This window comes from Neodiprion fabricii, chromosome 2 (assembly GCF_021155785.1).
Source record: "Neodiprion fabricii isolate iyNeoFabr1 chromosome 2, iyNeoFabr1.1, whole genome shotgun sequence".
In the NCBI taxonomy this organism is placed as follows: Eukaryota; Metazoa; Arthropoda; class Insecta; order Hymenoptera; family Diprionidae; genus Neodiprion; species Neodiprion fabricii.
Window position 1 is genome coordinate 9,359,985 of NC_060240.1, and position 12,368 is coordinate 9,372,352.

General features: G+C 39.4%; 2 protein-coding genes across 6 annotated transcripts; one reads left to right on the top strand and one right to left on the bottom strand.

Moving 5' to 3' along the window:
• Positions 1-1,195: 1,195 nt before the first annotated feature.
• On the bottom strand, positions 1,196-5,869 carry LOC124175453 (ubiquitin carboxyl-terminal hydrolase 35). Of its 2 annotated transcripts, XM_046555723.1 has the most exons (4): positions 5,746-5,869; positions 4,104-5,648; positions 3,668-3,894; positions 1,196-3,191 (listed from the first exon to the last, which is right to left on the bottom strand). In XM_046555723.1, exons 2-4 carry the CDS (start codon positions 5,582-5,584, stop codon positions 2,236-2,238), a joined length of 2,664 nt encoding a protein of 887 aa, XP_046411679.1. In that variant the 5' UTR covers positions 5,585-5,648; positions 5,746-5,869; the 3' UTR covers positions 1,196-2,235. The 2 variants fall into 2 exon arrangements, with proteins under 2 accessions (XP_046411679.1, XP_046411678.1); XM_046555722.1 differs by having other exon boundaries at positions 4,104-5,869.
• A 506-nt stretch (positions 5,870-6,375) lies between these two features.
• Positions 6,376-12,308, top strand: LOC124176394 (dosage compensation regulator). 4 transcript variants are annotated; one of them, XM_046557618.1, is made up of 9 exons: positions 6,376-6,629; positions 6,745-7,246; positions 8,415-8,461; positions 8,542-8,783; positions 8,895-10,536; positions 10,616-10,983; positions 11,091-11,360; positions 11,441-11,686; positions 11,761-12,308. In XM_046557618.1, the coding sequence occupies exons 1-9, from the start codon at positions 6,551-6,553 to the stop codon at positions 12,094-12,096; spliced, it is 3,732 nt and encodes a 1,243-aa protein (XP_046413574.1). In that variant the 5' UTR covers positions 6,376-6,550; the 3' UTR covers positions 12,097-12,308. The 4 variants fall into 4 exon arrangements, with proteins under 4 accessions (XP_046413574.1, XP_046413573.1, XP_046413577.1 ...); XM_046557617.1 differs by having other exon boundaries at positions 6,377-6,629; positions 8,892-10,536; XM_046557619.1 differs by lacking the exon at positions 6,376-6,629 and having other exon boundaries at positions 7,110-8,188; positions 8,892-10,536.
• The last annotated feature ends 60 nt before the right edge of the window (positions 12,309-12,368 follow it).

Here is a 12,368-nt window from a genome sequence, read left to right on the forward strand (position 1 = left end):
ATGAAGCTGAGGTATCGATGTTTCGTTTTAAAACATTTAAAAATTGTTAAAAATCGGTGCAGCTCCATTTTATTCAGAAGACTATTTTCTACAAAGTTATTGAAACAGATTTTTTATCAAGTGGTCGATACGACATTACAATTTATTCCTCATGATAAATATCGGCGCCATACTTTAAAATTGAGTATTCAACTATGCCAGCATGATTAAAAAGAATTGAGTTTTCAGAAAATAATTTCCTGACTAAAATCACCCATCTTAGAACGGAATTGAACGTATCAACTAGATTTTCAACAATTTTGAAGCGATATGAAGTGAAGATCGAAATCTAATCGTGTTTTTATTTGTAACAGCATTATTTCATATTTTTGTATTTTTAAGATCTTCGAAGCTTTTGGTCACGAATGTAATAATTCTATCAATACTCCATCTAAGAATACAAATCTCATAATAAAATTTTCATGTACCTACAGGAAACCTTTAATGATAGAATAAAACTTTAGATATTTGACTAGTAAATTTTTTTTTTTTTTTTCATTTTATAAACAATGTAGATCACCATATACGTGATAGCCATTTCAGGCGGTCGTGAATAGCAGAGTAAAATTAGATGTCAGCGCGGTTCAACGCGTTAAATATAGTAAAACGTAAAAGGGTGTTTCCCCGGTGACATTAATTAAGTAATTACGTCTTTAATTTTCAAGCTAATTCGCGAAGGCTAGACCGCCGTGCTATTACACGCAAATGGCATTGTTATAAATAGAAGGAAAAAAGTTTAATGGTAGGGGTTTCAAACAGCGAAGTATCGAATAGCAAAAAAAGTTTATAATTCTAATTTTCGACGTTACATAAAACGTTCAGAATTGTTAGTCCATAAAAAAAAAAAAAAAAAAAAAAATTAAATCGTACGAAAAACTCGAATTCTCTACAGATATACAAACGAATTACATTTGTACTTTCAAATAATTTATTCATACATGTGTACAATAATATTTTACTGATTTTTATAACTACATCAAATATACAAGACTTAAGAAAAATTATACAACGCGTGCGGATTGATTATATATATGTATATATTACATTTTACATATATAAATAGAAATGAATACATTATTAATTGTTTTTTGTTTGTTTGTTTTTTTTCAATTGAATTCAATACTGCAATAAGAAATAAATATTGTCGATTGGACAGTATAAATTTATCACAGATTTTTCTTCACATTTATATTATTATTATCATTATCATATTATAATTTGTTGTTTTTTTTTTTTCTTCTGTAACTTACTACATATAAAACACAGCTATATACAGTTTACAATTAATCGTTTATATATATATATATCCTTTATTTCAATACCGCGCAGGTCATTCGGCAAAGTGCTTTTTTCAACTTCAACTTCATCGTACCGACGAACAACGTTGTTGAGATAGGGCCGATCAATGCGATACGCTCACTTCTACAATTTTGAGCGCACTCAAGATCAGAATTGCATTTCACCAACATTGTTTAACGGCGTCAAACGGATCGAAGATTTAATTTCTTTTTATACGTACAAAAACGCAAACAATACCATATCAGATAATCTCCGTGGGACCTTAAACCTACATCGCAATTCAGAACTATATGCGTAAATTAAGCCACAGCCAATTGAAGAAGATTGCTCAGGCGTATATGTGTGGTTGTATATACCATGTATAATATGTATGATGTACGTATTCACACACACGCGCACTTATATATTTTTAGCATAAAGATAGTTCCCGATTCCTTGTATCCGATGAACGGTTTCTCTTATTCGTCTTCTCGTTACCTTTCAAAAAGTAGCTGCAGCCTGTGTCAGCCTTGATTCTTAATTAGACTATACCTTTAAACGATACTAACGGACTACAAACTAATGAACTCTTCGTGGTGAGCAGTCAACTTATGCAGCGACAAAAATGAATAACAATTGACGAATCGAATAATCGTTTTCCAACTCTCTGACGATAAGTACAATTACTAAAAGTTACACCGTATGTAATTTAACAACTCATTATTGTGAGACCTTCGATAAAGTAACGTACGTACTCTATCCAAAAGACTTTTCTCCTGTAACCAATTCGATTTGCTATAAGTAACGCTATAACGTCGTGGTATTTATTCATTTTTTCGGTAAAAATAAACGCTTCTGGAAGAACGACGACTAACGACGAGAAGAAACAAACTAATTCAAATTAGACGACATTTTTCCTCAAAAGAGGAAACGATTCGTCGGTATATCGACGGCGCTTCGACAATTGCTCGGCGGAGGATTCTCATCGTCCGAATTATCATGCCTTCCGACATTCGGCAACGGCTGTTTACTACGCTGATTACGTTTACGTTCAGTCTGTTGCCGGAGCTCTTCTTTGTAGGCAATCGTATCTATCGCTACGAGTTCTTGAAGCCGTTTCTTCAGCGTCGACAATTCGGGTACATCTTCGTGCGACTGGACGGTATCCGATGTGGGTGAATTTTTTGCGTAGAACAAAATGTAGGGGGTATCGGGTGGTTCGAGACTCTTGAAGTCATCCAGGCTACTGCTCCATACGTAGCTGTCGTTGAACTTGTGCCAGGTATTCTTCGCGTCACAGGCGTAGGTGAAATAGTGTCCGTAATCCATGCTGTATCCGGAATGAACGACAGCTGCGTAAAGGTTGTAAGTCTCCGTAGTAACGCAATTTTGCGACGATACAGGTACCTTGATAGTTTCATTGTACATAACTTTGTGTCTGAGTTTAGTTCTCAATCGACTCTCAGTATCGTAATGAAAGTGTTTCAGTGTAAGTATGAGATGCGACGGTGCCTGTAATATTTTTATTAACCTTTGCGCGTCGCACAGCTTTGTGCACTTGTCGCAACGGTATTTATTCTCCCCAGTCAGCTTTTCCGGTGTCAAATAGTAATTTATTAGGTCCTGTACAGATATCTCCTGATTCTCAGGTATCTCTGCCGGAAAACAAAGCTGCAAATCACGGAATTTGTCCGTATTATGTGAGTTTGTATCACACTGGGCACACTGATATGTAATTTCAGACTCCCCGCCAAACACTCGATGAACAAGGAACGCTTGCATGCTGCCTTCCTCTCCTCCGACGGACTGAATCCCACTGTCCGTAGAATTGGAATGCGAATCATTTAGTTGCTGGGTTTGGCCTAAATCCTCACCTGGTAAAACGAGAATATTCTTAATACAACATCGGATAAATTTTTGTGAAAAAATAGATTTTTAATCAGGTTTGGACTGACCTGTGCAACTTTCCTAACCATTTTGAAGCGTGAATATTGGCGATACTGAACAATTGCGACATCATTTGTAAAACCGTGATACGAATTTTTCAAGTTTATCAAACTACAATGACAAACTATAGGTATTTAAAAATAGAAAATTGCAATCAAGATCTATTGTGATATTTCTCGTAGGATACTGTTGTCGTTGCTTTCTCGTTGACGTATCGCACATTTCTAGTTGCGCGTTAGATTACAACAAACGCATGTAGTAAACGATGCCAAAAGAGCACGATAGGGAAAATTTTCCATTGAGATCTACGTAGCGAAAATTCTCGAAGTTCGAGTGTAAAAAACACAACAAACAAAGAACAAAGGCTGGCGTACAAGCTGTGACGAAAACGTGATATATTTACGTTGAGTAAAGTCTGCCAACGACTGAGTTTTCCTTTGAAGTACAACACCTTCAGTGAGATCCTCTTCGGTAGTCCAGCGTTTAATAACTGGACCATCCTCTCCAGCTTCCTCTGTTCCGTCGCTCATCTGTTCGTCGCCCTTTGATTTACGTTCAGTGGTCATTTCCACACCGGTGCAGTGTATGTTGGCAGTTTTCTCCTGCTCGTACAGGACATCCAAGAGATGACTAATTGGTAACAAACATACAGATGCAATATTAATAGATGGTTACTAAATGCGTTTGAACTAAGCAATAATAATAGAATGTGACAAAGCAGTGTGCGATATCAAACACAAGTGTGAGACGTTGAGACACACATATAATTTATTTTATGGCAAGTACAATTAGTAAACAAGGATTATGTCGAAAAAAGCAATTACTCTCAAAATACTAACCAGAGAAATTCAGAGCTATCCTGTTGTTGACCAGGCGTAAAATAGGTCGGTCTAGATGCAAATAATATTTCAGTCGGTGCCAGCGACATCCTCTTTGAATAAAGCAGCAAAGCGAATAGATTTTCTAGCTTTCTTAGAAGATGTTGATCAGCGACAGATTCTTCATTGCCCTCTTCTTTGCGATTAAGAACTTTGTAACAGAACTGTCTGGTCATGAAAAGAGCTTGAAGAACGCTGTTCATGTAACAAGTGTTCCCCAAGTTAGTCAGACCCACTTTACCAGCGTTTGACCTAAAACTGGGTGTTTCAAGATTGTACAAGTCGTCTGCCCACACAGAGCCGCCGACTATCTCTTGAACGACTTGCATGCGTGGTTTAACCGGCAAACTGTTCTGGAGAAAGTCGTAGAACGGATAGCCAGGGAACCTAATCATGAGTGCGGTTGATACGTCGACGATGTTTTGTACGCATTCTTTTCCCATTGGAGATGTGTCCTTCAATAGGTGTTGCATCATCGGCTGGATCCTTTTCGATATCTTATGAAATAAGCTCGGAGTACTTTGTTTTTTAAGAACGTGAAATACGATCGAGGACAAATTTTGTCGTCCCATGGGAAGCAGAAGGGCGATGAAGAGTCGCTCCACCGTTGCTTCCGTTACTTCCTTCAAGATGGAGAACTTTGATTTTGCTTCTAGCTCCAATATAAACTCCATGATCCAGATTCCTAGCCGATCTCCCCTCAGCCACTTTGTCGACCATGAACAGAGTATCTTCAACGCTTGAACGAGCTGCTGATCGTTGCGTGATTCCGACAAAATATATTGCACAGCTTGCGGTATCATCGCCGCATCCACGAGTTGCAGCACAATGACCAAAGCTGGTCCCGGCTCTTCAGTTCTTGACATGTCCGATATTATGTTATAGAACACAGCGAAGCAGGTGATTATCAGGTTGACTCGTTCGGAGCATTCCTCGTTTGAACATAAATGAGTGAGAAATTTTTGTACTTTTGAGGCATTTTCATTGAATTCTGATATCTTTTTGGGCTCGCTGGGTACTTGGAGGTAAGCCAAACGAACAATGATCGCTTCGCATAGCTTGGTGTGATTCGAAGTCATCGGTAGGTAGAATTTGTGCGACAAAAGGACATCGATAATGGAGACTAAGAACGCGATATCTGTGGTAGCTGAATTCTTTATCATAACTGCAACGTTGTTGGTGAGAGGATCACACCTCTCGAAAGTGTCCTCGGAAAAATACTTAGAAAACCAGGTCAATAGCCGTGGTATTTCGCTATAATTTGATACCCATAACTGGCCGTTTAGTATTCCCCTCAATATCGTGCCGTCTTTCAACAAAATTTCGATTCTTTCGAGCAATTCCAACGTTGACCACCCTTTAACAACATCCTGTCTCGTCCCTGACAAGATTAAGCGGAAACATTTCTCAAGTTCTATTGTTATTTCATCCCCGTTCTCCATTATTGCCGATTCTTTTGTCGATAAGTCTCTGGTTGATTAAAGGTCCGAATGAAGCTACTTGACACTAAACAGTTATTAATAAATATTGTCTTTAACCTCAACACGAATGACTACGATTAAAACCAAAGAAATGATTCTCGTATATCGCAACTCACACATACCGGGTTCAGGGCACGCACATCACACTGACCAATTGTGCACAGTGCATACAACCCTGACGCTTAACGCCTATGCGCTTACACACCGTAATACACAGGACGCCGTCTAAGGACGCTTCAGTGGGCAGTGAAATACTTGCCATAAGTTACATGCTTGGTGTAGAACCTAGACAAGAAACTTCACGTCTTGGTTCACGGCGTTATCAATCACGCGTTCAGTGCGTTCCTAAATTCATATTTTTTCAAACTATGTTTTGAAAATCACCTTTTTTCATAGATACCGAGTAGGTTTCATTTGCCACATTTTCAAAACAAAAGAACTGAAAGACTGATCTAATTGATGACTATTAAAAAATAAACCAATCAGCAGTTTTTTCCAAATATTTCCTTTCCAATAGTTGGGAAATTGAAACACACTTGCACCAAAAATAGTACAACACGGCGTCATAATACAACATTCTATTATGCGTTGACTGAAGACTCTTCAGTCAGCGTATTATGGCCGTGTTCGTAAATTGACTGCCAGTACTAAAAATTCCCTAGGACAAAGACAGAGCTGTCGGACAAAAAATGAACAATGTACAAAATTCGCTTACGGCAACGCGATACATTTCGGAACCCGCTGAACATCACCGCTGTAAGCTATTTCAGATTCCGACCAATTCGTCGGACAGTCGGACTTCGGGAGAGGTTATCAGACCGTCAACCATCCTTCAACCGTCGGTCTGTTTATAGACAATTTCGGTGCTTGGTGCAGAGTGAAACTTAAAGACTGTAATCGTCATTAAGTGTCACTTGACAGTCGATAATGGGTGATATCAAGGCATTTCTGCATCAATGGTGTGCCAAGAATGGACACGATCCGCAGTTCGATGTTCGACCGACCGGTAAGCGTTCATTCTCAATGTGTCAAACTGTTGCCTGCTCGATCGGTGAAAAGTTAGCCGTACTTAAGACTCATCGTTTTTAACTCATTCACTTTACTTTACTTTTTGTCAAAAGGCCCGAAGAATCGACAGAGGTTCTTGTGCGAACTCCGAGTATCCGGCTACAATTATGTTGGTGCTGGTAATTCAACTAACAAAAAAGATGCCCAGGGTAACGCGGCGCGTGATTTTGTAAATTATCTTGTTCGCATGGCGATTGTCAATCCCAATGATATACCTGTGGATATTGGAACTCTTACTTCTGCTGTACCTGCATCAATTGACCTTCCTGGAGACTCACTCGCCCCAGCGAGACCTGTTTTTCAGGATGGAATGGGCCCTAATGAAATGGGTCAGGCTTACAGACCTTACAACGAAAGGGGACAGGGAAATTATACCTACATCGACAGGATCGCCGAACAAAAGAAGGTTGAGGAGGCAGAGGACCTGGATGTCAATGCTGGAATTCATGGAAATTGGACAATAGAAAATGCCAAGTCCAAACTCCACCAGTTTTTGCAAACTAACAAAATTAATGCAGATTATAAATATACCCCTGTCGGTCCAGATCACACTAGGTACAATTATTGCAGTCATTCGCTTTCTTCTTTATTGATTTTGCGTCATGTATGTGATGTTTACGTGTAATTTTTTCAAGAATGGATTAGGGTTGTATTTCGTACTTGATCCAAATTTTAGTTCATTCCAGCCCAAAAAATCCTTGGCTCACCTCTGATATACATTTTCTTGATTAAGAGACAACCTCACTTTTTTTTCGCGACCACATATAGACACATGTAGCTGATTTTTCGGATGCCATTCTTGATGATGAATAAGTATTTATTGTCCTTTTGTCCTAGACAAGATAATGAACCGAGCAGATCAAGTACAATTTCACTTTCGACTTATTTCTAGTAAATGAAAATTCAGTGTGCGAAATTCACATATACCTGTGTACCTGTGGTAAAAAGAAACGGCGATCTTTCAAGTTTTGTAGCTTATTACTGCTGTACGATTTTAACGAATGATGTATTTTCAGGGCATTTCAGACAAATCTTTGACTATAATTTGTCAAAGATTTATAGGATTTGCTGTGAATGAAAGTTTTATATTGCGATTGTAGTCAAGCGTATAGTTGAAAGCTGCAAGCATAGAGTATACTCATGAAAAGCCTTGACTACTTTATCGATGTACTTATCATTTCTTTTTTTAACTTTTGTTCATCCCTCATTTTTGCTGTGCTTGCCAATAATAAATTACCGTGACTAGTTAAGAAATAATTTTAGAATTGGAAACAACGTGTTCAAAATAATGGTGATATTCGAAGAGACCATTTTGGAGCACACCATCAATATTTAGTGGAGGCCAGCTCACAAGCGTAGAACAAAACGCTTTTGGACAAGCCATTGAATGGAGTATTATCAAAACCTTTATTTCAATAAAGTGATAATGGTTTTGGTGTTGTCACATGCTGCAGCTTAAACAATGTGCTCCAATTTGGTCTCCGTTTACATCAAGTGGTAAGTTCAATGTCCAAAACTCTTTGGCTCACTCCAATAAGTTGACAACAAATTATTTTGTATCAAAGTTCTTATTATTCAGACTTGTAATGATTATTCGAATGGCATTATATTTTTGAAATCACAAATATTTATTCATACGTAACCAATTTATTTGAGTTTGTTAAATACTACTGACTTACTTGATTGTTCCTTTTCAAACAGTTTTTGTATATTTATTATTCAGGAGTTTCATGGCTGAAATGACGATCTATGTGAAGAAACTTGGACGAAGTATGTACATTCGATAAGTTACACCTTATTAATTAGATTCAAGTGTAAAAACTTAGATAACTGACATAAAATATTTACAGATGTTACAGGGCGAGAAACTGGTTCAAACAAACAGACTGCATCTAAAAGCTGCGCATTGTCTCTTGTCCGACAATTGTATCATCTTGGTATTATTGAAGCGTTCAGTGGAACGTTGAAAAAAAACAAGGAAAGTGAAAATATGAAGCCATATCCGGTTAAAATTGCACCTGAATTGGAAACGCAGGTCCTTGAGGTTTTAGAAAGTCTCGAAGTTGCCCCAATTAGCAATTTTAACGAACCGGTAAGAGCTGAATTATTTGAACCTTTGTGCACTGTTGTGGACCTATCATTTATTTCAACATTTCCTTGAAACATGCTATTGGCAGACCTCAACAGAATTCAATTCCAGCAGACTCAATCGGAAAATTCTGGAGAAAATGCAAGTGTACCAGGTGTATCGTTAATAACAAATCAGGTCTTGGATGACTTTATATCTTCGAAACCGCAACCAGCTGGTGTAGTCAGTTGGTCTCCGCCTCAACCGAACTGGAACCCATGGGTTGGATGTAACATTGACGAAGGGCCCTTGGCCACAATTAGTTTGGACAAAATGTCTGAGGACATTATGCTGGATCAGAGAGATCGACTTCAGCAGGACACGACTCTTCAAAAGACTATACAAGAAAGATCTACCCTTCCCGTGTTCGCCAAACGGAATGAGATCATGGCGGCAATTAATGATAACCCAGTTATTATTATCAGGGGTAATACCGGTTGTGGTAAAACTACGCAAGTTTGTCAGTTCATTCTGGACGACTACATATCTTCGGGTCAAGGCGCGTATTGTAGTATAGCCATCACGCAGCCGAGACGAATCTCTGCTGTGTCTGTGGCAGATCGCGTAGCAGTCGAACGTTGCGAGCCGATCGGCCAAGCTGTCGGATATTCTGTGAGGTTTGAATCCTGTCTACCCCGACCTTATGCCAGTATGATGTTCTGCACAGTTGGAGTACTCTTGAGGAAATTGGAAGGTGGTCTCAGAGGTGTTTCTCACGTGATAGTTGACGAAATTCACGAACGTGATGTCAATTCCGACTTCGTTATGGTCGTTCTTCGGGATATGATACACATGTACCCTGAACTAAGAGTAATATTGATGTCAGCTACTATAGACACCACTTTGTTTAGCGAATACTTCAACAAGTGTCCTGTTATTGAAATACCTGGAAGGGCATATCCTGTGCAGCAATATTTCCTCGAAGATTGCGTTCACTTAACTAATTTTGTGCCACCTGCGGACACGCGAAAGCGGAAAAATCGCGACTCTGAGGATATTCCAGGAGATGGAGACCAAGAGGAAAACTACAACAAAATTGTCAGTGGAAACTATTCTATTCAGACGAAAAATGCAATGGCACAAATGAGTGAAAAAGAAATCAGCTTTGAACTTATAGAAGCTCTTTTACAATATGTCAAAACTCAGAACATTCCTGGAGCTGTACTGATTTTCTTACCAGGATGGAATTTAATTTTTGCTTTAATGAAGCACCTGCAGCAACATCCAGCTTTCGGTGGCTCAAGTTATATCATTATTCCGTTGCATTCACAACTGCCACGTGAGGATCAACGCAAAGTGTTTGATCCAGTGCCGACAGGTGTCACAAAAATAATTCTCGCTACAAACATTGCTGAAACTTCCATCACCATTAATGACGTTGTATACGTCATAGATTCCTGCAAAGCTAAAATGAAGCTCTTCACTTCGCACAACAATATGACTAACTACGCAACTGTATGGGCTAGCAAAACCAACTTGGAACAACGGAAAGGTCGAGCGGGTCGAGTAAAACCTGGATTCTGCTTCCACTTATGCTCTCGTGCGCGATTTGAAAAAATGGATGAACACATGACTCCGGAAATGTTCAGAACGCCTTTGCACGAATTGGCACTCAGCATAAAGTTGTTGAGACTAGGAAGTATTGGACAATTTTTGTCAAAGGCAATTGAACCACCACCGCTTGACGCAGTCATCGAGGCGGAGGTAATGTTGAGAGGTAAGTCTGTAGTGGTTATTCTTGTTTTGCATTTGAAAATGCAATGCTCACACACTATAAGAAAATTTGAATTGTCTAGAAATGAAGTGTCTGGATGCCAATGATGAACTAACACCTCTCGGAAAAATCTTGGCTCGTTTACCAATCGAACCGCGCCTAGGAAAAATGATGATTCTCGGATGTATATTCAGAATAGGTGATGCGTTGTCTACAATGGCAGCGAACAGTACAACATTCCCAGAAGTCTATAATATGGGCCCTGACATGAGGAGACTTTCTTATCAGCAAAAGTGGTTCGCTGGAGCCAGATACAGCGATCATGTGGCTATGCTGCACGCTTTTCAAGCGTGGGAAGAAGCTAGAGGTGGCGGAGAATACGCAGAACAGGCCTTTTGTGATTCAAAGAATTTAAGCTTACCCACGCTTAGGGTTACTTGGGAGGCCAAGGTGCGCATCTTTTCAATCTGTATTCCAGACTATGTTTGAGATCTTATTGAGTACAGAATGCAGGTAAACGAATAAAAGTTCTGTAAAACTGTCTTTTTTTTCTGTAGAATCAACTCCAAGCTCTCTTACAAAGTACTGGTTTTCCCGAAGAAACATTGTGTCCGACGCCATTAAACTATCAGGCTGGTTCAGACGTTCGTCTTGACACGATTACTGCGCTGCTATGCATGGGCCTCTATCCAAATGTTTGTTTTCATAAAGAGAAGCGAAAGGTTCTTACAATGGAGTCCAAGTCTGCATTGATTCACAAGACATCGGTTAATTGCAGCAACTTTGAGCAAAATTTCCCGTTCCCATTCTTCGTGTTTGGCGAGAAGGTAAAAATTTATCCCAACACTGAATATTTTCACACAGAAATATAGCACATATATTGTAATCATTAAAAAAAAAATTTCAGATTAGAACTCGGGCTGTTTCCTGCAAGCAGATGACAATGGTGTCGCCTATTCACTTGCTACTATTTGGTTCTCGCCGAGTAGAATATGTCGATGGCGTAGTGCGACTAGACAACTGGATAAACTTAGAAATGAAACCAGAAACAGCAGCGGCTATCGTTGCGCTAAGACCAGCCTTGGAAAGCTTGGTAATTAGAGCCAGCAAAGATCCAGAAACTATTTTGGAGCTAAGTCCTGTCGAAGAGAAGGTATAATCAGATTTCTACATGACGTTATAAAACGTGATCAAGCCTTGACGTCATTTTGAATTTATATTAAACAGGTATTGGTAGTGATCAAGGCTCTTTGCGGGATGAACGCCTGTCGTTTTGAAATGGATCAGATAACTGGCGGAGGCTTTCAATCTCGCAGACCACCGAGAGGACACTCAACCGGCTTTGGTTCTGGAGGAGGTAACAGACCGCCGCCGCCTAAAATGATGCGCGGAGGTGGTTTTCAGGGAGATAGAGGCGGGGGTTTTAGTCACGGCGGAGGAAGCAATTACGGTGGTGGAGGTGGAGGCTATGGTGCTCCGGGACGTAGCGGGTACAATGGCAGAGGAGGAGGTGGTTTCAGAGGCAGAGGAAACTGGGGCAGTGGATACCGTGGCGGATATTAAGGAGTTATAATTTATCACAGTCCAATGTTGATTACTTAATTTTAAATCAAGTCAAGTGTTATCTCGCGATAATGGTGATAACGTTACGATTTAAGGCACATTGTCAAAGTAGGTAATTTATAATCAGGCAGTGAGTGCTTATGTCACACTTGATGTAATTAAGTTATACACGAGGTTGAATCGTTCCGAATAAAGAAAGTCATTCGAAACAACTTGAGTCTTGTAAATGTCTACAAACTTTTATTTGTGAGCTTGGAATGATTGCCAGTCAA

Bases quoted from the DNA above. Each gene is read 5' to 3' on its own strand.
- LOC124176394 (XM_046557617.1), top strand. From the start codon at position 6,551: ATGGGTGATATCAAGGCATTTCTGCATCAATGGTGTGCCAAGAATGGA. The intron at 7,247-8,414 runs GTACAATTATTG...TTTATTATTCAG, and splicing joins GTCGGTCCAGATCACACTAG to GAGTTTCATGGCTGAAATGA. The intron at 10,537-10,615 runs GTAAGTCTGTAG...TGAATTGTCTAG, and splicing joins GGCGGAGGTAATGTTGAGAG to AAATGAAGTGTCTGGATGCC.
- LOC124175453 (XM_046555723.1), bottom strand. From the start codon at position 5,584: ATGGAGAACGGGGATGAAATAACAATAGAACTTGAGAAATGTTTCCGC. The intron at 3,895-4,103 runs GTTAGTATTTTG...GTTACCAATTAG, and splicing joins GATAGCTCTGAATTTCTCTG to TCATCTCTTGGATGTCCTGT. The intron at 3,192-3,667 runs GTAAATATATCA...TCGTTTTACCAG, and splicing joins GTTGGCAGACTTTACTCAAC to GTGAGGATTTAGGCCAAACC.